The sequence below is a fragment of the Manis pentadactyla genome, chromosome 3 (assembly GCF_030020395.1).
Source record: "Manis pentadactyla isolate mManPen7 chromosome 3, mManPen7.hap1, whole genome shotgun sequence".
Classification (NCBI taxonomy): Eukaryota; Metazoa; Chordata; class Mammalia; order Pholidota; family Manidae; genus Manis; species Manis pentadactyla.
This window is the reverse complement of record NC_080021.1, coordinates 129,552,728-129,577,523: the sequence shown is the minus strand read 5'-3', so window position 1 is coordinate 129,577,523 and position 24,796 is coordinate 129,552,728. Positions and strand designations below refer to the sequence as shown.

General features: G+C 42.3%; 1 protein-coding gene across 13 annotated transcripts in view; it reads right to left on the bottom strand.

Moving 5' to 3' along the window:
* Positions 1-24,380, bottom strand: part of SECISBP2 (SECIS binding protein 2) — a 66,108-nt gene extending 41,728 nt beyond the window's left edge. For 7 of the 13 annotated variants that reach the window (XR_008996424.1, XM_036933090.2, XM_036933091.2 and 4 more), the window contains exons 1-10: positions 24,225-24,380; positions 23,207-23,352; positions 16,578-16,833; positions 16,226-16,349; positions 14,426-14,652; positions 12,094-12,172; positions 10,520-10,668; positions 7,293-7,418; positions 5,997-6,086; positions 4,642-4,774 (exon numbers count right to left, since the gene is read on the bottom strand). Coding sequence is in view for 12 of the 13 variants with exons in the window: in XM_036933090.2 (XP_036788985.2) it covers positions 4,642-4,774; positions 5,997-6,086; positions 7,293-7,418; positions 10,520-10,668; positions 12,094-12,172; positions 14,426-14,652; positions 16,226-16,349; positions 16,578-16,833; positions 23,207-23,352; positions 24,225-24,260 (1,366 nt within the window). In the remaining variant the exon portion in view is untranslated. Of the gene's footprint in view, positions 1-4,641; positions 4,775-5,996; positions 6,087-7,292; positions 7,419-10,519; positions 10,669-12,093; positions 12,173-14,425; positions 14,653-16,225; positions 16,350-16,577; positions 16,834-23,206; positions 23,353-24,224 lie in introns of those variants that run through there. The other 6 variants (XM_036933094.2, XM_036933095.2, XM_036933097.2 and 3 more) reach the window with 6 other exon arrangements.
* Between the last annotated feature and the right edge of the window lie 416 nt (positions 24,381-24,796).

The window sequence follows — 24,796 nt, the reverse complement described above, 5'->3', positions numbered from 1 at the left end:
ACAAATGCCTAAGGCGCCTAACTGGTTTTCTTGGTTTCACTGGAGATGGCTGGTAATTACAGGTATGTTTTGGTTATGTAACTATACTCCTATTATGTTAATGTGTGTGCACAATCTAAGTAGTAGCTTAAAACCTATACATGCTGAAGTTACTTTACAAGAAGAAATGTCAAAGAAATAATCAATCTTCCCATGTTTTCTTCCGCCTGCTACTTCTATAGCTTTTCTTCTTTCTTCCTAATTACAACCCTTAAATAGAATTTGTGCCTCATATCAAATTTACCGAGTATCATAATTCTTCCAAGTGGTAAAGATACAGATACCTCAAGACAAATGCTGGGCATAGAAGCTACAGGACATAAATATGCAAAGAAATAAAAAGCTAACCATTTCAAACAATAAGGCTTCTCTCTCACTTACCAACTTTACATTTCCCTGTATGGCCCCGGAAGATGACTGGTTAGCCAGAGACGGGTAAGATTCCTCAAGGGAGGAACAACCTAAGACAGTCACAGTCGCAGGGGGGCCATCAGCTGAGAAATTGGGGATCAACAGAGGTGAGGCTTAGAACTTCACCCCCCCGTTCTGAGAGAAATCTTCTGCATACGTGGATGTTTTATTGCCCTTGTCTAGCTTGGATTAACACATAGTCTACAGGCACACACCTGATCATCTACATTTGCTCTCTTACAACACTAAACTATGTTTTCTACCTTTATCTTGTATCTACCTACCACTTCAGCATTTTATTAAAAATAATAATAATAAAGAGAGAAATGTGGTATCCACATATAAATCAAGTATAAAAATCAAATGAGTATTCATATTTGAACTGACTGTTTATAGTTCATAATGCATGAGCAAAACCGAAGGTTTCTGTGATGGCTGCCCTTGTACTGTTCCCCATGTAAGAACTTATTCACTATGTAAGAATTTGTTCTCCATGTAAGAACTTGTTTGTTATGCCTCAGAAGATTGGAGACTGATGAAAATTAGGCTTGGGGTGGATTAATGATTGTGCATTGAGCATTGACTCCCCTATACAGAATTTTATTGTTGTTAACAACCATTTGATCAATACATATGAGAGATGCTCTCACAAACAAACAAACAAACAAAAAAAGTACACACTTACAATTGTAAAATAAATAAGTAACCGGGATGTAATGTATAGCATAAGGAATATAGTCAAAATATTATAACAATTTGGTATGGTGATAGCTGGTACCTAGAATTATCATGTATATAAATGTTGAATCACTATGTTGTACACCTGAAACTAATGTAATGTGATACTGTGTGTCAACTACCCTTCAATAAAAAAATAATTATCTACAAAAAAAAAAAAACTCTCAACAAAATGGGTATAGAGGGCAAGTACCTCAACATAATAAAGGCCATATATGACAAACCCACAGCCAACATCATACTTAACAGTAAGAAGCTGAAAGCTTTTCGTTTAAGATCGGGAACAAGACAAGGATGCCCACTCTCCCCACTTTTATTCAACATAGTTCTGGAGGTCCTAGCCCCAGCAATCAGACAACACAAAGAAATAAAAGGCATGCAGACTGGCAAGGAAGAAGTTAAACTGTCCCTGTTTGCAGATGACATGATATTGTACATAAAAAACCTGAAAGAATCCATTCCAAAACTACTAGATCTAATATCTGAATTCAGCAAAATTGCAGGATACAAAATTAATACACAGAAATCTGTTGCATTCCTATAAACTAATGATGAACTAACAGCAAGAGAAATCAGGAAAACAAATCCACACAATTGCATCAAAAAGAAGAAAATACCTAGGAATAAACCTAACCAAGGAAGTGAAAGACCTATACTCTGAAAACTAAAAGACACTCATGAGAGAAATTAAAGAAGATACCAATAAATGGAAACACATCCCATGCTCATGGATAGGAAGAATTAATATTGTCAAAATGGCCATCCTGCCTAAAGCAATCTACAGATTCAATGCAATCCCCATCAAAATACCAACAGCATTTTTTTTTTAGATAATTATTTTTTATTGGAGGGTAGTTGACACACAGTATTACATTAGTTTCAGTTGTACAACACAGTGATTCAACATTTATATACATGATAATTCTAGCTACCAGCTATCACCATACAAAGTCGTTAACAATATTTTGACTATATTCCTTATGCTATACATTACATCCCGGTTACTTATTTATTTTACAATTGGAAGTGTGTACTTTTTTTTTTTTTTTTTTTGAGAGGGCATCTCTCGTATTTATTGATCAAATGGTTGTTAACAACAATAAAATTCTGTATAGGGGAGTCAATGCTCAATGCACAATCATTAATCCACCCCAAGCCTAATTTTCGTCAGTCTCCAATCACCAACAGCATTCTTTAACGAACTACAGCAAATAGTTCTAAAATTCATATGGAACCACAAAAGACCCCGAATAGCCAAAGCAATCCTGAGAAGGAAGAATAAAATGGGGGCGGGAGGAGGGGGGATTACACTCCCTGACTACAAGCTCTACTACAAAGCCACAGTAATCTAGACAATTTGGTACCGGCACAAGAACAGATCCACAGACCAGTGGAACAGACTAGAGAGCCCAGATATAAACCCAAGCATATATGGTCAATTGATATACGATAAAGGAGCCATGGCTATATAGTGGGCAAATAGCCTCTTCAATAGTTGGTGTTGGCAAAACTGGACAGCTACATGCAAGAGAATGAAACTGGATTATTGTCTAACCCCATACACAAAAGTAAACTCAAAATGGATCAAAGACATGAGTGTAAGTCATGAAACCATAAAACTCTTATAAGAAAACATAGGCAAAAATCTCTTGAATATAAACATGAGCAACTTTTTCCTGAACGCATCTCCTTGGGCAAGGGAAACAAAATAAAAAATGAACAAATGGGACTACATCATGTTAAAAAGCTTCTGTACAGCAAAGGACATTATCAGCAGAACAAAAAGGCATCCTACAGTATGGGAGTATGTATTTGTAAATGACATATCCGACAAGGGGTTAACATTCAAAATATATAAATAACTCAAATGGCTCAACACCCAAAAATCAAATAACCCTACTAAAAAATGGGCGGAGGATGTGAATAGACAATTCTCCAAAGAAGAAATTCAGATGGCCAACAGGCACATTAAAAGATCCTCCACATTGCTAATTATCAGGAAAATGCAAATTAAAACCACAATGAGGTATCACCTCACACCAGTTAGGATGGCCAACATAGAAAAGAATAGGAACAACAAATGCTGGCGAGGACGTGGAGAAAGGGGAACCCTCCTACACTGCTGGTGGGAATGTAAACTAGTTCAACCATTATGGAAAGCAGTGTGGAGGTGTTGGGGACGGCCTTTGTCTTCTCACATGTTTGTAGGCAGAATGGGAAAGCACCTTCTCCCATGTCTGAATGCAGCATGGGAAAGCACAAGCTTGAGAACAACTGGTGCAGTCCTTGGAAGTTATCTGCCCACAAAAACATATCTTGTCCTCGAAAACGAGCCAAGACTCCTCACTCTGAGAATAGGGAGACCTTGAGGATGTGTGAAAACACCGCCCCTGCTTCTGGCCTGCCACCCCAAGAAGGGAAAGATGAGTATAGCACTTGGCTGAGGTCCAAGAAAGGCAGTATAAAAATAAAGGTGCTGCGCCACATCGGGACTGCAGCCATTGTCTGTCTGTCTGTGTTGTCTGTGTTTTTTGTTCTCTCATTTCACCCACTAAGCTTAGGCTTTCTCTGACGCAGTTTTTCTATTTCGCTTATTGTGCTTAATAAAAAGTGCTTGAGTAATTCGGTCTCAGTGTTTTGCCGCGATCAACCCACAGCTCTGCTGGACGGAGCATGAAGGTTCCTCAAAAAACTCAAAATAGAATTACCATTTGACCCAGGAATTTCACTCCTAGGAATTTACCCTAAGAATGCAGGATTCCCGTTTCAAAATGACATATGAACCCCTATGTTTATCGCAGCACTATTTACAACAGCCAAGACATGGGAGCAACCTAAGTGTCCATCAGTAGATGAATGGATAAAGAGGATGTGGTACATATACACAATGGAATATTATTCAGCCAGAAGAAGAAAACAAATCCTACCATTTGCAACAACATGGATAGAGTTAGAGGGTATTGCACTCAGTGAAATAAGTCAAGTGGAGAAAGACAAGTACCAAATGATTTCACTCATCTGTGGAGCATAAGAACAAAGCAAAAACTGAAGGAACAAAACAGCAGCAGATTTACCCAAGAATGGACTAACAGTTGCCAAAGGGAAAGGGATAGGGAGTGGGGAACGTGGGGGTGGGAAGGGAGGGAGAAGGGGAATAAGGCACATTACATTAGCACACATAATGTGTCTGGGGGGCATGGGGAAGGCAGTATAACACAGAGAAGACAAGTAGTGATTCTATAGCATCTTACTACACTGATGGACAGTGACTGTAATGGGGTATGTGGTGGGGACTTGATAATGCGGGGAATCTACTAACTACAATGTTGTTCATTTAATTGTATATTAATGATATCACAAAAAAAACCAACCTTTGATTACAAGATAAAGTAGTCACAGAATGGCCCACCTGGAAATGACCCTGCACCACTCGTCTGAAATGAAGCCTCTTACCTGAGAACACCACTGGTCTGGAGGACTGCTTTGCATTCTGGGAGTGCTGCTTCTTTTCCAGTGCTGTCAGCATGCCCCCCAAATCCAACTGCACTGGAACTCGACTCTTCTTTCCACTACTCTTAAAATTATTCTACAAAGTTAAAAGATCAGAAGTGTATTTATAATACTGTACTTTACAAACTGCTTTTCATTTTATGACAAAAAGTCATATAAAAGATAAAATGAAACAGATTCAGACTATTAAAATCTTACAAAAAATTTAAAGAATGAGTGTTTATTTCTTTCTTCTTTTCTCATAACATGGGTTTTACATTAAACCACTCACGCTTCTGTTACACCTACTTTGTGAGTAACAGATAAGATGCCACAGCGTGTAAAGTATTCGGCTGCAAGTGTGCAGGGGTGGTTAACTGGTTGGTACCACTGCCTCATGAGCACCATTCATTCTCCAGCTGCCTAAGTGAGCCAACCAGCTGCCCTGAAATCACAGGCATATGTCCAAACCATGCCTGGCAGATAAGAATAAATTTAGGCAGAGTCTAATATCCTCTCAACAAGTTAATTCTGAGACAGTTGTGATCTGAGTCTGAGACTGCATAAAAGGCCCCAGGGGCATGCTGCTGCCCATGTGCCTCCCACTCCACGTCTGCTCTCTTGCCCACCACTCTCTTCCCTGATGCTCCCACCAGATAAGGGCTCACGAAAGGGGTGAGTGCTAAGTACAACACAGGCGGGCGACACAGACCTCCACAGGGATGGAAGATTATAGCCAAGTTATAATGTGGGGATTCAGAGTTAACACAAGGATCCAGAATTTTGCCTTTCACAAATTTGAAAATAATTACCCCACTTTGAAAAGAAAATGATGATGAACATGCTATAGAAGAAATGGCCAGAAGTATGTAAGTTCTCTATCCAGATTATGGACAATAAGTTCACCCCCAGCTCCAGTGGGGCTGGGGCACAAGGACGGCTATCTCTTCACCTTGCTCTGACTCCTTTGGTGGCTCTCATTTTATTTCCATCAGATGTTACTGCCTCACAGAGGAATTGTGTTTCCTCAATCAACTGAGCAGTATCTTATTCTTTAAATCAACAATTCTGGCAGTTTGTGTTTGCCTGCTTTCTGATGTAGTGGTTACCAAGTCTTACTGCAAAAGTGCCAAGCATTTTAGCTGAAGGACAGTTTCATTTCAACATACTGGATGTGGTTCTCCAATGAAGGAATGACTCATAACAAAACGACCTGTCTTGGTATATACAAAGAAGTCTGAAAAATAGTTTTTCTTAAGAGTTTAGTTTAGCAAGAAAAGTTAAGCCTAAAGCAACTGTGGTTGCAATCTAAAAATTACCTGCGGCTGCTGTTTAGACTGAAATTTCGGAGACTCTACTCTGTCTCTTCTTTCAGATGCAACTGCCAGATTGGGAAACTCCTCGGCATCCTAAGTAAACCACACACCCTTTAGCTCTTCGTGAATCACAGAATCAAACATGCCCGGGTGCAACCTTCTCCTTGCTTGTGTTTTCTTTCTATAATAAGCTCCCATAAAAGTTCTCAAGGTAATACAAAACAGCCAAAACAAACTGCAACATAAGGGCTTCGTTTAATTCACTCTCAGAAAAATTTGAAGACTGCAGTTCTAAATCTCCCACCCCACAGAATGGGTGGCCGCCCCACCCAAGAATGTGGGTGCCCCAAGCAGTCCACAGAACTGCTCCAAGCACCCATCCTTCAAGTGTGTTTCCATCAGAGAAACCATTTGTCTGGACTCAGGAGGGGTAAATAGCCTGTCACATGTGCTGATCCCAGGCTAGAAAACAGAAAAAAGGGCACCAGGCCTCTAAGCAACTTTTAAATCATTAAAAAATACCTTAAATGTTGTTGTCAGCATTTGAGGTGACCTGGAAAAGTTATGTGGGAAGTAAGGGCAGAAATATGAACTATTCATTGGCCTAACCCATAATGCTTTACCACAATTGTGGGTCTTCAAACATGTAACCCCACTATCCTTGGACGAATGTTCTTAGAGCTTTGGGAGCCCCCAGGTTGTGGGAAAGCCTCATGCTTGACCCTAAGCTGGATGCTGGGCAGCACAGCTAGAAACCCTTCTGCCAGCACAAGGAGCCAGGCTGCTAAGTCATGAAACAGAGCCCAGACAGCTCCTGGGAGGACAGGGGCATTCTTGGGGCACCACAAGACAATTTAAAGGGCACCTTCAGAAGCCAGGGCCCATGATGGAAATATGGTATTCTGAATTTCCCTCTAAGTGAAGCACACTGCATGAAGATTTCTGGACAGAGAAGGAGGTCCTGCAAAAGGGGGCATGCGTAAGCAAGGGAACAAGCAGGTAACGTGCTGGGAGAACTGTGAGTGCTGCAGCACACAAGCCATTAGGTTCAGTCCAAGTAGTCTTCCTCCAGACCACTCATCCCCGCAAATGCTCACTGATGCCTGCTCTGAGACAGGCACTACACTGACTCTGGAATGATGGAGTGGAGAACATGGGTGACAACTATTTTCTTTAGCAATGAGAAAATGACTCGTAAAGAAAATGGAGATGTTCACTTCGAAAACCAGCATGAACCCATATTTCTATTAAGACAAACCCAATTACATCATACAAGGTGAATAATAAATATAAATGTACTTCAATCCTTGGAGGCTCCTGAACTGTCAGGACTCCTTCATATTTCAACTTAGACTTTTCTTTCTTTTTCTTATTCTTTCTTGAGGCTTCATTTTGCTCAGGGTCTCCACCTTGTGATACTCTGGACTAGAACAAAAAACAAAGCAGAAACTATGGGTTTTAAAGACAGTCAATATAAATGTTTAATTCCATGTATCACAGCAAACTTAAGGTATCAAATTGTATAACTACATGGCAGTTTTACTCAGGGTTTGGCTACTGACTCACTATTTTCCAAAGAGCCAGCATTCAGCAGAATAATTCTCAAGGAAAAATAACCTGTTAAAATATACGTCATGTCCATATCTGATAAGGGGTTAACACCCAAAATATATAAAGAACTCACATGCCTCAACACCCAAAAAGCAAATAACCCTATTAAAAAACGGGTGGAGGATATGAACAGACAATTCTCCAAAGGAATTTAGATGGCCAACAGGCATACGAAAAGATGCTCCACATCACTAATTATCAGGGAAATGTAGATTAAAACCACAATGAGATATCACCTCACACCAGTTAGGATGGCCAACATCAAAAAGACTGGGAACAACAAATGCTGGAGAGGATGCAGAGAAAGGGAAACCCTCCTACACTGCTGGTGGGAATGCAAATTGGTGCAACCGCTTTCAAAAGCAGTACGTAATTTCCTCAGAAAACTAAAAACAGAAATACCATTTAACCCAGGAATTCCACTCCTAGGAATTTACCCTAAGATAAAAACAAGATCTCAGATTCAAAAAGACATATGCATCCCTATGTTTATCACAGCACTATTTACAATAGCCAAGATATGGAAGCAACCTAAGTGTCCATCAGTAGATGGAACGGATAAAGAAGAGGTGGTACATACACACAATGGAATATTATTCAGCCATAAGAAGAAAACAAATCCTACCATTTGCAACAACATGGATGGAGCTAGAGGGTATTATGCTCAGTGAAATAAGCCAGGCGGAGAAAGAGAAGTACCAAATGATTTCACTTTTTTGTGGAATATAACAACAAAGCAAAACTGAAGGAACAAAACAGCAGCAGACTCACAGACTCCAAGAAGGGACTAGTGGTTACCAAAGGGAGGGGTGGGGGAGAGTGAGCAGGGAGGGAGGGAGAAGGGGATTAAGGGGCATTATGAGCAGCACACATAACATAGGGGGGTCACGGGGAAGGCAGTATAGCATAGAGAAGACAAGTAGTGACTCTATAGCATCTTATTATGCTAATGGACAGTGACTGCAATGGGGTGTGGCGGGTACTTAATAATATGGGTGAATGTAATAACCACAGTGTTGCTCATGTGACTCCTTCATAAGATTGTATAGCAATGATACCCTAATAAAAAAAAAAAGAAAGTATGCATCATGTCCAATTATCTTGAAACTGGTGGATTTGGATGTAACCTAGTTTTCAGCCTGAGGAGGCCCCATTAATGATTTTTCTGATACCAACTTCCTTTCTTAAGTCCAGGTGGGCCATTCCTACCTCCACAGCCAGCGAGCCCAAACCCTGACTGCATAGGACCTTTGCACTCACACCCACACCTGGATCTAGGCAAGGCCTAACCCTCATTCTGGCTCCAGTCATACCATTTCTGCCTAGTCCCTCCCTCTCTATCCCCCTGTGAGCACTAGTCACTACCTGACTGGCTGTGGGCCTGCTGGTGCTTGCTAGGCTCTCCACGAGAATGAAGGCCCTCAGAGGACAGGGCCTTTTTATGTTTAGTGCCTGCTTTATCCCCAAAGGGCACTACCCTCCTACCCTCCAGAGGTAAAAGCTTCAGTGGCTGTTAAATACAATAGTTTGCTACTGACCTAGAGAGGCTCTCAGTGACATTTTAAGTGAAAGGCAACTTATATGGGTAGTAGGTATAGAAAGATCCCATTTTTGTTTAAAAAAAAAAAAAAAAAAACCAACCCCCAAACCTAAAAACCAAAGCAAACCTCTAGGTTTTCAGGAGCCCAAGGTGAACTATGTACCAGGCTATTAATGCAGACTTCACTGAGGGGTAGGCAAACGAGAGGTGTAGGAAAGATGACCTTTTCTGTAATCAGATCCTTCTGGTATTAGATTTGTTACTCTGGTAATAAAAATCCACATCACAGAGTGTTAGAGGGAAACCCATTGTGACCACTACCATCCCTGCTATGTATAATGCAAAGCCACTTGCGTATAAGATTACAGGAGATGTTAATCTTCTCATCTTTGATCTTAGAATTTTTCTAAAATAAACTTTTCTTACACCTATAATTTAAAAATAGTTCTTAAAAATAATGAGACAATAAAACAAGATCTCCTTTTTAGAATGTTAATGGCCTACAAGGGAAACTGGTTCAGGCAGTGACCTTGACAGCCAGATCAGAGAACCAACTAGGTGCCTGTGGTGCAAGCCATGCTCAGACATCTCCATGGGTGCTCAGAGGGGGGCTGCCAACATGTGCACAAAGCTGTGGGGAATAGGCCTCCAGCCTGCCTGCACTGTGACTGTTTCCAGCACACGCTCTCAGTTAGCAGGGCATACACACACAGCACCCATTTGTGTGGGATGGATGGGCTGTGACAATGGAAATCAAGAAATATCTCGTATCAGAAGGATAGTCATTGCACTGAGCAAACACAGTTATATTCCAACCTAAAATAACATCTCAGTACACAAGGTAAACCAAGAACAACATTTAGATGAATAAAACAGGCTCCTCAAGAAACAATCCAGGGACTGATAAGAATGACAGCTTAAAAATGAGTTGAAAGGAAAAAACAGATTCTGAAATACTACCTTACACTAAGTAAGTTGCAAGTAACCAAGAATCAATAACACAGACCAGATGACTGCAAACTGCAGGAATCAATTATTTTACTACAAGTACCCTAGTAGGTGAAAGCAACACAACAGACAGGAGAGTAGAGGAAGAAGTGCGGCACTTTTTACACCACACACTTCCACCAACATGTCTCCTTTAAAGAATTCAAAATGTTTCACAGGTATTTCAAGACCATAGGACTGAAATGAACATCCCCACTCCGGACAGAGGCTACTTTGTGTGCCTTCACGGAGGGCCTGTTCTCTTTCCAAGCTGCAGGCGCAACTCAGAGCAGTGGCCACAGTACAGAATGAAACGCTCTGTTTGATCTGAGCAAAAACAAAGACATGCGGTGGCAGGGAAGAGAGCCTCCATGCAAATGACGCATACCTGTGTAGTAGAATGGATGGGTTTCTCTCTGCAGGAAGGATCAGGAGACAGAACTTCAGAAGATGATATACTCACATTTTTAGGGATAGGTGACAGTTCTGTAGATAATGTCTGCCGAACAACATAACCCATTGGTGTCCAAGATAACTCTGCTCAAAGATAACCAAAATTGTTGAAGAATCTCCAAAGTACAAAAGAAGTTCCTTAGAAATTCCAAACATGCATTACATGAGGTAATTACTGAGAGCACAGTTATATTTAGACTTGTGTTAAAAACTTTCTCTTGGTAACGACAGCATTCACTGAACTTTCTTCTTGGAACGTGCATGCTGAATTAACTTGTAAGGGCGACTCATTTTCCTAGAAACTGGTCTTTTAATAGGAGATGCAGGTGAGTAGACAAGCAAGTTTCAGTTAAAAAACCCACAATTATACCCACATGGAAAACACAGAATTAACAAGCTAAAGATCAAATTTGGGCCTTACTAACCTTGATGTGTACCTTTATATCAGAAGTCAAAGGATCACTAGACTTCAGCTACCACAATAACTGGTAACTTATTTCTTTTTAGATCACAGGCATAAGCATGGCAACACTACTCCTGAGGTGCCCATGAAATGCTATGCGCAGACAAAACAAAAGGACATCCATCAGGACACGGGCAGGTCACATGACAGTCTGGGAGTACCCAACTGAGGGTGAGACTGTCCTTGTCACCAGGGCTATGCATCCTGAATCACCTCTATAGAGATGATCTTCACTGAACCACACACATACAATGGAAAACACACATGTGAGTACATTTGGAGTCACTGTGGTAGGACAAACTATAAAAATTTCCTGGACAGAATTTACTGAACTCTCTCTGAATGTATTACTTATGGGCCAGGACAGAACAGATCAGCAGTTTTCAAAGTGCAGCTGCCAAAAACCACGTTCCTGACAGGAGTGAGGAGCATCCCGCCTGGTGCACACTTGGTACACGGTGGGGCTCCAGGAGGCTGTGACCCAGGCCAAGCAAGGCCTGCCTGGCTGATCCACAGAGCCAGACCTAAGGAGTTGTAAAAACTGTGCAACAGCTCTCCCCACTAGATTTTAATTTTGGAAAAGTTATTTTTCATAAAAACATCTATGTTAACATGTAATGGGTTCATTTTTTGTTATTTTTATGCTAATTGGTAAGTATCTTTTAATCTGCTTAAATTTTGAATAGTACAAATACTGAAAGCTATAACATACATCAACAGAAGCTCTCCGGGGCTTTAGGAGGTATGAAGAGGTCCTGAGACCAAAGACCTTGAGAACCACCGATACAGTCATTTCTGAGTTCATCATAAAATTTCTCACTTAATTGAGCAGATTTCATTTAGAACCCTCCGCTTCTATTTTACACTCCACGTGCAAATACACGGGATCTCATTTACTTCCTTCAGTATGCTAACAAGGGTGACAGTTTACCAGCGACCCAGCAGCCGCCTTCAGGAAGGCTTTACAACAAACATATTGCAGGTGCACCAGACTGAAAATGAACCTAAATGACCACTTCTTAAAAGAAACCATGGCAGCCCCTTACCTCTTGTGCATGAAGAGGGCCCACTAGCAGCAGTACCAGTTACAGATTGGGTCAGATTATTTCTCTTCACTATTTCACCCTAAAAGGCAAACCAGTTACTTTCTATTACTTAAGTTTTAAATATAGCTTCCCTTGCCATTCTCAAAATCTGTGAAACATATGCTAATTAAAAAACTCCAAGTACATAAGTACATCATGTAAAGATAAATTATATCCTTCTGCCAAATCTCACTCCCTCAAGGAAAACCACCCACCATCTACAGCTTAGCCAGCATCCCTTTACTTCTCTGCATATCTGAGGAGATAAACATGTGTTTATATGGATCCCAATGGGATCACACAACACATTTCAGGCAACTTTTAAGAGATCAACAAATCACAACTTCCACATCAGCACAGATGTGCCTACACCATCCTTAAAGCCACCGAGCCCCTGTATGAACATGAAAGCCGTGGTCACCACACCCACACTGCAAAATTCCAAAAAATCCATTAAAAGGTTCACAGAGATAACTAAGGGTATGGCGTGCACCCTTTTATAAAGACAGCAAGTTGCTGTACGGATGGATCTTGATGCACTGAGTGACAGTGGGGGACAGGCAAGTACATTAAGAAACCTCAAGGTGACCAGCAGCACTCAAGGAAAAAAGAAATCGATAAATTCAAGTTTGAATGGATTTAAAACAAATTCTAAAGCTCATATACTTCATAAATTACTCACTTTGCCTCATTACATCTGAGCCCAGTTATAAAAATGAAATTATTTAAACACAATCTGTTCTTTTAGTAAATACAACTTTTAGGCTCACCAAGGCCAATGAAACACTAGAAAGGTCTTACCTACTCAAGGACAGCTAAGTTAATTATATATATAAATAAAGAGTCAATGCAATAGGTTTTCAAAAAATATTTGATGACAGGAAAAAATGACAAAAGTTTCTAAAAACTCAAACACAAGCCCCTACAAATGCATAATCCCAAATTGAGGGGAATCCCCTTCAATTACCACAACGTACCACTGAAAAGACTAAGTGCTAAACATGGTTTTCTCCTCATTGCATAATTTCAGACAATTACATATTTTTTTCTTAATATTTTTCTGGTGTTTAAAGACACTACTAATATGATCAGGAAAAAGATTTCTTTTGTGGGAGGAACCTCCACACATAATTTAAGAGTGTGCCCTACAATAAAGCAACAAGTATGCAAGTGTCCCAACATATCACAATTGTCTCTTGTCATCTCCAAACACATGGCACTCCCACGTGACAGGCGACCATGACAGGAGTGATGCATGCAGGCCACCCCCACCCTGGCCCCTGCAGCCCTCACCCCTGCCCTGGCTCCCACAGTACATCCTACTTCTACAGCACTCCCGGGCTTGGAACGAGCCACTGACCACCCATGAGGCAGACATGGGGCCCCTCGGTTGCTCCACTGCTCACACAGCGAGCACAGACCCACTCACATGGACTGACACAACAAAACGAGTGCTTCCACAGCCACCCATCCATCAGCCTTCCTGGTCACAGTCAGGCAACGGGAAAGTGCAGTGGCGTCAGCACAGGGCCCGCAGGCTCTGGGGTCCAGGCAGGCCCCCAGGGGAGTGCTAGGACAAGAAACACAAGCTCCTTCACTCAGGAGGGAACGCGAACCAACACTGGGCTGTTTCCTGTTCCTGTTTCTTTCCCTGTGCCGTCCCACCTCACCTTTAGCAGAAACTTATCAGAAGCCACTTCAGGGACTACTCATCTATTACGTTTTTTTTTTCCAAGAAGTCCCCATCAGTTTGAGGAAAATGCCTCAATTTTATGCACTAAAACCTTGAGATCAAATGTTAATAGTGTAATTTCAAATTATGATGCAGCAAACTGCACTTACTGCAATTACTTCTGCTTAATGTGCTGTGTCATTAACAAGAGAAAGATGCAGATAAAAAGCCTGAATAAATCAGAAGTTACACTATGCAGTTTTAATATTACTATTTGATTAAATTTTTTTCTCTGTATTGGAAAAAGCTCTGTCAGAATATAATGCTGGAAGTGAGATGTTCACAATGGGCTGTCTATGCAGCTGGACTCGTACTGGAATCTTCTTCCTGAGGAAGTGCCTCAGTACCTCTCTCCTGCCAGGTAACAGGAAACAAACCAGTTGATTCTTTTAAACCAACAGCTAGATGAGGTGCTGCAGCCTGTAAACAATTCAGATAAGGCCATTCAAGTGTGCTGGGCCCCTCCCACAGCAGGATTCCCTGTGTGGTGCTGGAAAGGTGTATACTGAAAAGGAAGGACAGGAAGGAACAAGGGAAACAAAGTAAAGGACCTGGGCTCACCTCTGGTAACAACACAGTGGGTTTCGCAGATTCTCTTAGAAGAGAAATGTCAGAGGCGGAATGCAAAGGCCCCCACTGGGGCTGCTTTTGGGTCTCTGATAGCTCATTGCTTTCTGGACCCTGCAGTTCAGGAAAATCCAATCTGGCAAATTCATACTCGGGTTTGGAGGAAGATCCACTTTTTTCAGTGATTCTGGATTTCCTGTCTGTTCGTTTATGATAACCATCTGTATTTACAGAATTAAAAGCAGGGGTAAAAATTTAGATGTTTGATGACCTGTACTCATGCTAACATTGCAGATTAGAAAGTCCGCTACTCTTGATGCAACATTATTGTTCAAACACTCAAACTTCTGCTAGGGGTGCTAACCTTCTGCACCAGTAGGAAATGGAGAAGTACACAACATGCTGCAATGTTTAGAAGTGATTCCAAAGTTGGCGAGAGAGTTACTTAAACCTGATTATGTAGCTGGGCATTTTAATTATCCTTAATATATGTTTTATTAGAGTTTTGCAAATTTAAAGGAACACCAACAAATTTCGTTTAAGTAATAAGTTTTCCTTATTTTAGAGGAATTTTGGAGGAAAGCAAATAGAATTAAACTTATAACCTCCTTCCCATCTTTCTCCTTCAAATGCAAATGAATGATGCAGAAAGTCCTTGCATTTAGGTATACAGCCAGAGTTATTACAGTTAACTGTTCAACTTTGCTTTCACACTTCCATGTACCAAATGGTTTACAAGTGAATCAAGGCAAAGAGAAAATTACATACCAAGCAACATAAATAATACATTAAATAAGTTGACCACTTCCAGTAAATGCATTGTTATAAAGGTTTAAGTCATATAAATAGATGTCTGTGATCCAACTGTACTAGTAAATAACTCACAGTAAAAAGCCAAGTACCATGTAGAATCACTTTCAGTCACACACCCAAACAGCAGTTTTCAAGCCCAACGCAGACACATCCTCTAACTATACTATCCCAGGTTTGTTACTATTTAAGATGGGACTTAAACCACAAACACGCTCTCCCACCTACCAAAAAGTGTCATTAACAGATTAGCAGATGGGGTGGATTAATGACTGTGCATTGAGCATTGACCCCCCATACAGAATTTTATTGTTGTTAACAACCATTTGATCAATAAATATGAGAGATGCCCTCACAAAAAATATATATATATATATATGTATATATATATATATATATAAACACACTTCCAATTGTAAAATACATAAGTAACCGGGATGTAATGTACAGCATAAGGAATATAGTCAAAATATTGTAACAACTTGGTATGGTGATAGCTGGTACCTAGAATTATCATGTATATAAATGTTGAATCACTGTGTTGTACATCTGAAACTAATGTAATACTGTGTGTCAACTACCCTTCAATAAAAAATAATTATCCAGGAAAAAAAAAACAAAAAAAAAACAGATTAGCAGAGAAGCCATTTCAGGAGTGAACATGGTCAAATATAGTACAAAGGATGTGGTTGTGATTTGTTTTTATTTCAGGATGTGTTCTGAGGTGTGTGCTGGTCACTTATTTGCTATGTGACTTTAAGCAAGTCCTCCATAAAACAAGGTACTAACAAAGTATGGGACATCAAAGAGCCCACACACAACAGGTTCCTCCCTGGGAGAAAAGGCCTGCAGGATCCCACAGGTAGTCCAATGGCCTGTTTTTCATAATCAACAAGCCCACAGAAACAACCATATAAAAAGCAGCAGAGTTTCTGGGGTAGATGGGGTAAGTTGACATAACACTACCGAGTTTGTTATTTTTACCTGATTTCAAACTAGCATCAGCATGAATAGACACATGACGTGAACTTATAGCTGCTTTTGTATCAGACGACACAGGCCCATGAACCTTCTTACTGTCAAACTTTTGCTCATCATATGTTTTCTTCTGCAGGAACGATAAAAAAGTAACATGAGTTAAGAAAACTACACTATAAAAAAACACTTAAAATTGCAAATGTGTATTCACAACTCAACCATTTATAAAAAGGTTAGACCAAATCAATTCTTAAATGCCACAGGATAGATAGGCAATGCTTAACTACCGTGCAAGGACTGCCCTGTTCCCTGCATGTTAAATGCTGAGGTGACCAACAAAAGCACAGGACTCACTCACCTTAAGCAGAGCCCGTGTGTCTTGCGGGAGAGGGCACGTGTGCTCATTTTGGAAGCCTTTCTTCACTGTTGGAAAACCTCGGTAACAAGCGGGTTGGCTGTAATCACACTGGGAGCCACGTACTGGGCACACGTTCTGTGTAGAGTCCAGTGTGTAAGGAGAGTAGATATATGGATGAAGTGCAGTCTCAGAAGATAAATACTGAGGTGGAAAAGGTGATACTCCAAAAGCTGTGTCTTCAGTATAAAGGCTCTGCCTAAATAAAAAGAGTAAATCTTAGTTGCAGATTTCATGGCACAAACCAAGGAGCTTAACATTTTGTAATAAACAAATTTAAACTTTTTATTAATTTTGAGACTGTTCATCCTAGCAGTGAGAAATCTCTAATTAAAAGCCAAACAAAACCTGAGCCTTTCTATCTTAACCCGCAAAGAAAGATGCTGACCTTGTTGGTTTTTCACTGCTGAGCAGGACCAACCGTGGCCGGACTGTATACAATGAGCACTAGGAGACCTCAAGGACGTCTCAGCAGTCTTTCATGTGCATGCTGGCAAACCTTTGGGAAAGCCTCTGTCAGCCACACTTACCAAAAGGGCCAACAGGACCATTCTCTCTGCAGAGGAGGTGTGAAAACTCAGAAAACGAACCTCACTGACTTGGGTTGGGAAGCCTGTGAGGGGAACTCCCACACCCACCCCTCAATTATAGAACCCCCAGCAGGAAGAGAGGGCACCTTCCACATCATACCATTTTGGCAACTCTATCCCCCAGCAGGAAGAGGGCAGGTTACCACCTCCCCTGGCATCAGCCCAGCCGATGAGAAAATGTCATCACCCTGAATTCTTGCTTTTCTCCAATGGACTGTCCTTCAAAATGACCCCTTCCAACTCGCCATTTCTTCTGTAAGAGTGTTCTTCTCATTTGTTCTCCCAACATGCCTATGGTTTTGCCATAGCTTGGTTGTCCTGGATTGCAGTTCTCTGCTATTCCCAAATAAACCCATTTTTGTTGGGAAAATAACAAAATAAAATAAAAAACAAGTTTTATTTTTAAAGTTACCAGGGACTTTTACAGAAATCCTACCACTCAAATCCAGCCTCCACTATGACAACCTGAAGGGCCTCTGTGTGCTGGCAGATGGCCTGCTGCAGCCCTCTGCCTGCTCTGAAACCTCCACTTCCTGCACCTTTCTGACGCACACAGCCAGAGCTGCAAAGCGGACACTGCATGAATGGTGGCCTGGGAACCACACACCCAGGTGACAAGACAGACACCATCTGTGAACACTGCTATTGCCTCTGTTTGCTCACACTACTAGGCTAAACCAAAATATAAGATTGATTTTTTTTTTCCAGCAAATTTGGTCACAGGTTTCGACTGGGGACAGAGTTTTCTACCACTGTTGTAGTGAAAGCTGATACAATGATGAAATGCTAAGCAGCTAAGTTAAAATACAGATCACCACTGTTTCATTCTCAAAAATAAGCACCAGATGTTTCTGTAAATTTCCAGAGCTGAAAATTTTCTTGTAGCAAATTAATGAAATCCTCGAGTGAACTGTTCTATTGAAAAGGAGGAAATTTCCAAGGCTAATGAGACATCCTGTGTGGTCTCCTAATTCCTAACTGTCAGAAGATACAGGTATAGGCACCATGTACTAGAGGTCATTTTTCTATTTGGCTCCAAGTTAAGAGCCTGCACTGAAGGAGAAAGGGAGTCACTATCTACCTCTAACACACGGGAATGTTCCCTGCTTTCACTTCCATGCAGAACCCAATTACAGACTACCTGGTTTCATTATTAGTTCATGACACTGACAGTAAGCTTAGATCTTATAAGATCCTTTACTTACAGGTAACTAATTCTAGCAATGAAATACTCCGAATGAAAAGCTGAACAACCCCATTTACTGCCCTACAGAACACCTGGCCCAGTGTGGATAAAATGAAAGTTCCTATGGCCAGGATTCCACCTGGCCCTCGTTGGCTAGCTCACCACACACATGTGGACAATATGTCATTATTGACTCTATATAGAGCCTTGCCCAGTGTTCTGCGTGCCATGGTGGCACAACTGCAGGAGAGCAGAGCAGAGGCTGGAGTGGTGGCAGCGCTGAGGACAGAGGCCCAGAGGATAGCTGTGTGGGCAGAAAGGCCCAGAGGCAGAGACCGGCTTGCTGCATGCAGACTTGCTCTGAGTGAATGGAATTTTAGTGACTGACCTGCCACCATGGAAATAAATTTGGGTATAACCCTTTCACCTCAAGAACGTTCTACTGTCATTTCTTTGGTCACATTGAATCCATACTGAACTTGCCTGGGGCTGAAACCCATTGGCAAGACACCCAGTGCTGCTCCTACTAGAGAAGAGGTACATTGAAAGCTCCACCCCACTCCCCAGATGCTAACCCTAGGTGTGAATCGCCGTTTTATAATGCTCAGAAAATCTAATGGGAGCAGATGAAGGTGGACAATCTGTTCTTCACAAGAGAAGATTGGCAAAGAAAACGGGCTGATAGCAAAAAAAGTACAAAAGATGACATCCCACGTTTAGGAACTAACCAGACCAAGACAGTTCGGATAAAGAAAAGGGGACAGGGTCCCCCAAAGTGGTGGTCTTGAAGGCTGCTGTCATCCAGGAAATTGTCATGAGTGAGTCTGCAGACCTTGGTGTGGGTCCCAGCTCTATCACAATCTTGTTTCCCTCTTTGGACAAGGTCCTTCTTCCTCTGGAAAGTTGGTGTATTTCCTTTCTAGCCAAGGCACATACAATCCCACAAAGAAAACTACACACAATACAAAATCTGAGACAATCCATGGCATCTGTCAGGGTTTCAAATGACTTGTCTGTCAAATTCCAGTTGCCAGGAACTGCCCAGATGACCCTTACCTACAGCAACACCCGCCCCCTACCGCAACCTTGTGCCCTCTGTTACCTGTGTTACCATCTCTTCTCATACAGCTAACCTCCCTGGGAGCTCCTGCAGCACCCATCAACTCCTGCCCCACTCCCTGCGCTAGCCCCACCCTGGCCCGACTTTCCCAGGACTTCCTCCCCACAAGCTCAGCCGCCTCCTCAGCATGATGTCCGCTGGGTCTGGCCTCTGTCACATCCCCTGACAGGCTCCACGGGCCTGGACTTGTAGCCCTGACCTCTCTTTGCTCTTGCCCACCTCCCAGCAGCTTTCTTCTGCGGCCCAGCTTCCTCTGCACTCTGCCTATCTCAACTTTCTGAGTCTTTCTGAGTCTGACTCTCTCACCATCCTGCTCAGAACACAGTGGGAAGTGGGGGTGCAACCCAGCACTTCTGCTGCCTCTAGGCTTCTATCTCCAACTCATAGGTCATTTCCACTTAATAGTTCACCTTTTCCCCTGGCATGTAAGTCCAAAACTGAACATCTAGTCCCCTAAGCCCCACTTCCCACTTGTGTTATGAATGAGCCTACAATCCTTTGCATGTTCTCAACTGGAAATGATAATCTTTGCCACCAAAACCCACAGACAGCCATGGAGCCTCTTTTCTTGCAGCAGGTATCTGTGTACTTTCTCTATTTCTGGGGCCTAGAACCTTGTCAAAGCCATTAGGCCTCTCTCCCTTAAAGTCGAACCAGAATCCAGGAATGATTATCGTGACACCACTCAAAACACAACCAAAAGTTCCCTATTTCCTACCCAGCAAACCTCATCTTTTCAGCAGTACCATGTGGGTTTCAAATGACTAACATCGCCTAGCACCTGAACCTTCCTCCTCTATGACTCTGAAATATATCTCACACCTGGTCCCTCCCGTCAGGCCTACCAAACACACCTGAGCCATATGAGGACTGCTACTCAGGGCTGAGAGGTTTTAACTGAAAAGCACCTACTGATGTGCTGTAACATTTCACAGAACACTGAAAGGTGTTGAAAATACTCAGTGAACTCTTGCACAGCAACAGCAGCTTCAGAAACTAAGACTGAACTAAAGTCAGAAGAGCTGAATGCTAACAACTGGTTCTGCCCTTCCTACCTGAATAACCAGTGCTTCCAGCCTCAGTCTCTCATGTGTGAAGTACATTACCCCTCCCCACCAATTTCATGAATAGTGGCAAGCATGACAGAAAAAAAATGCACATCAATACCCAAGCAAAACACACACATCCTAATGTCACAAAGCATATATTATGACAATCAACAAAGTCATCACCTGAGGACATCAACGGGAAAAGAGAATTCATGTGATTGCCTAGCGACTACCTGTTCATTGCACCAGTAAATACTCAGTACCTTCCAAACATGGCCAATTCTATACACAGGCGTATGTTGGAGATGTTGCAGGTTCAGTCCAGAACAACACAATAAAGCAAGTCAAATGAATTTGAACTGTTTGGTTTCCCAGTGCATATTAAAGTTATGAGGTTTACACAATACTGATATGTCCATTAAAAGTACAACAGCATTATGTTTAAAAGAACAATGTACATTCCCTAATTAAAAAACTTTTTTGCTAAAAAATACAAACCATCATCTGAGCTTTTGGGAAGTTATAATCACTGATCCTACACCAACATATGATAATAATTAAAAAGTTTAAAATACTCTAAGATTTACCAACATGTGACACAGAGACATGAAGTGAACAAATGCTGCTGGAAATGGTGCCTATAGACTTGCTCAGTGCAGGGTTGCCACAAACCTTCACTTTGTAAAAAACACAGTATCTACAAAGCACAATAAAGTAAAGAGCAATAAACGAGGTGTGCCTGTAGAGAACACTTCTTTGATACTGCATAGCCTGGTCTGTAACGTGGATTTGGAGGTCAGTACATCTTCTGCCCTCTCCCTCAGCTGAAGTCTGCATAAGAAGGAGAAAAAGAGCACAGCCCATGAGAATCTTCCCCCAACATCTAATACTTTTCACATAGTAGCCTTTCAACAATTAACTGCAAATGAGAAAATAAAGTCCCTTGGAATGCACTGTGGGAAGTAATGCAGGTGGACCTTCCATTAAAGGTCACTCTACTCCTTGGAGGGAGGGGGGAACACGGAGAATTGGGGTGCGATAGTGGACCAAGGGAAAAGGAAGTATGTTAGTTATGGAAAATGCTCCTCTTTATTGTCAGAGCAGCAAGAGCTCTCCATTTACATGACATTTGACTATAGCTTTGCACTTTTCATCCTATGTTAGAACTGACCAGGTGTAAAGTCCCCCCATTTCAGCCCCACTTTAAAGGCTCTTGCCCTTTCTAACCCAGCCCCCTCTGTCCTTAATTGTTTTCTTGCCAAGCAGGAATTCTGTCAGCCAACTTTTTCCTTGGTTATAAACAATTTTTTAAGAAATCACATGCAAAAAGGGTAAAGGTAAGAAACGTGATTTTAAAATTTAGCAGTGCACACCCGTTAAGCCTCTAATTTGTCTCTATTCATGTTACTGCCAGACTGTTCCTTAGCTACTAGAATGCTTCCACCTTTATTTCAGGTAACTGGAATCCTACAGAGCAGGTGTCTTAGAGTCCTTGTCATCGAGTGAGATAAATTTTGTATTTTATTATGTGTGGCACCCAAGGTAGGTAACAACTCAAATGAGACCCATGCCAATCTTCGTTCTACAAAGAATGAACTACAGTGGAAAACAACAGTATTCCTACCAAAGGCCTTCAGCACATACAGGAAAGACTTCAATTTTTGTCAAAAAAATACAATTTTCAAGATCTCCTAAGTACACCAGAAGACTCAATGATCATTTTATTCATTCCAATTTCCATTCTTGCGACTACAGTTCTGGAATTTACATGAAGTATAAACTATTTTCAATCACACCACACAGGCAGAAAAAAAAAAAAAAGTCATCTGACCCTATCAAAGGAGCATAAAGACAAAGATTCTTACAGAAGCATTACGGTAGTGCATACCTTCAAAAGAAATCTATGGGTAGTCTACACAGTTATGTGAAAGGTTCCACACGTAATTTTCTAAATTCAGCTAATAAAGGAAACCATTTGTAAATACCTAGAGAATGAATCTTGAGAAGGAAGAGGAACATTTTAAGGACAAAACTCCTTTCAAATCAAGTTTAGAAGAATTTATAACTGAAGGCTGTATAATCAATCTCCATAGGACATATATAAAGAAAAAAAATGGTTGAAAGCAAAACTTAGCAATTTTCAAAGAATTATCAGCAGAAAGCAGCAGCCACAGCTGCTAGCCCCAACTCCATGCCCAACCAACATTTTAAATAAAAAATCCTAAAACGGAAGAGCATGTTTATCTTTTGGGGATTTTCTTAGTCCGGTTTCCCTTCCACCCTCATTTTGCCTACCCGCCACTTTATTAGATAGATGATACAGTTTAAACCTTATACACAAATGAACCCTGAAACTGCATTTCTCACTAACTAATGCAATGCAATCTCCAAGCTTTCTTTGACCAAAGTAATCGCACCAGTATGAAGAAAAGGAGAGCCGACACTTCAGTTTTTGGTACACAGCTCGGTTAAGTTGGGCGGCTAGCTCGTACTCTCTTTGGCTAAGATATTCTCTGATTGCTCTGAGAACTTTCACGTGTTAGCTGCAGCATATTTCAAAATTTAATCGCCATTAAAGCCAAGATATAAAGCCCCAGGTAAGGCAAGACATTTAGAAAGATACATACTCAGCCACTGGTAGTTCCTGAACACACGGATAGTACCGGCCTGCACAGCTAGGCAACACGCGTGCTTCTGAAGACTCTGACCATGCCACACTGAGCCCAGCAAATTTGGGGACAAACGGTTTGACATCTGCTGACAACTTGATGCCCTAAGGGAAAAAAAGGGGTTTTGACCACATACATTCAGAGATCAACCTAATGTAAATAAACAAACCCAAAGAGAGTGGCTCTGTTCTAGCAGCCAGAAATGCTAACTCCAGCGCTACACTGTTCAAATACTTCTGTCATGTAAAGACAAGAATTTGTTGGCTAACAACTTATCCCGCCCGCAGTGCTTTTGTGGTAGAAAAAGCGGTCTCCCAAGTGCTAAAAGCGAAAAACAAGGACAACCAATTAAAGTGGAAGCAAATTTTAACTCAAAAAGAACCAAAACTGACCACGCTTTCTGAGCTTTAACCTGGAACACGGTGTTCCACCCCAGTTGTATTCAGGCATAACCGAGAACCGTACAACTGTTGGTAGTCAAATAACACCAGCGGAGGGCATAACCGCAGCACTCAAAACACCGTACGGACGTTTGTTATCTATGAAATGTCTCCAAAAAGTCACACAGAACATTTGCTTTTCACCCAATGAACCAGTTTTGTCGAAAAGTAAAAACAAGTTCTATCGCTATAAGCCCTTGGGTTGAGAATATAAAAACGTGGTTTTTGTTTTGGGTTTTAGATCTGTACTACGAGATTCACTCTCACTGACCACCTCACATCCTCGGCTCAGAGCTCGTCTGAACGCCGCTCCACGCGAGCGTCAGACCGCCGCCCAGTGGCCGCCGCGCACGCCCGGCGAGAACACCGCTCTGCGAAGCGCGCTCACCAGCCACTTCGCACAAGCCGCCCCCCTTCCTGCCGGCGCCGCTCGCCCGCAGCATCGGAACGCGACCCTTGACCACCCCTTCCCGCCTTCGGCTGCCGCAGCGCGGGCCACGCGCGACCAGAGCTGGGCACCACCACGCCGCCCTCACCTCGCCCGGGGACTCCCGCGGCCCCTCTGACGCCATGGTGGACAGCTCGGAGAATGCCGGGCCGGGAGGCCTGCAGCCGACCGTCGGCCAGCGCAACAGCTATGCGCGGCCCTTTGAGGCTCGCTTTTCCGCCTTCGGAGCGGACGCCAGGAAGTGCGTCACAGAAACGCGCCCCAGCCAGCTCCATTTCCGACCGGAAGTGTGCACGGCGCTGGCAACAGCTGTAGGTCCGCGCGCGTGGCTGTGTGGGTCGGAGTCCCGTGGCCGGGCCTAGGCCGAGAACGCCAGCAGGACGTGGTCCTGAACTTCCGGAAGCAAGTCCACAATGTTCGTCCTCCTTTAGCAGCTCGGTCTTTAGGAGACATGCAGGGAAAGGTGGATGTAAAAGCGGTAGTCTCTCGGTGGAAACAACCCGGGGAAGGCGCCGCATACGGCTTGCGCTGGGACAGCGCAGCGGACTGAAGGTTGCCGGAGGCCAACTAGGTTTACTGCCCCCTGCTCAGAGACTGGAGTGTAATGACTTACAGGTGTTCTGCGCAGGAAGCGCAGGCAGCTCCAGTTCCTCTCTAAGG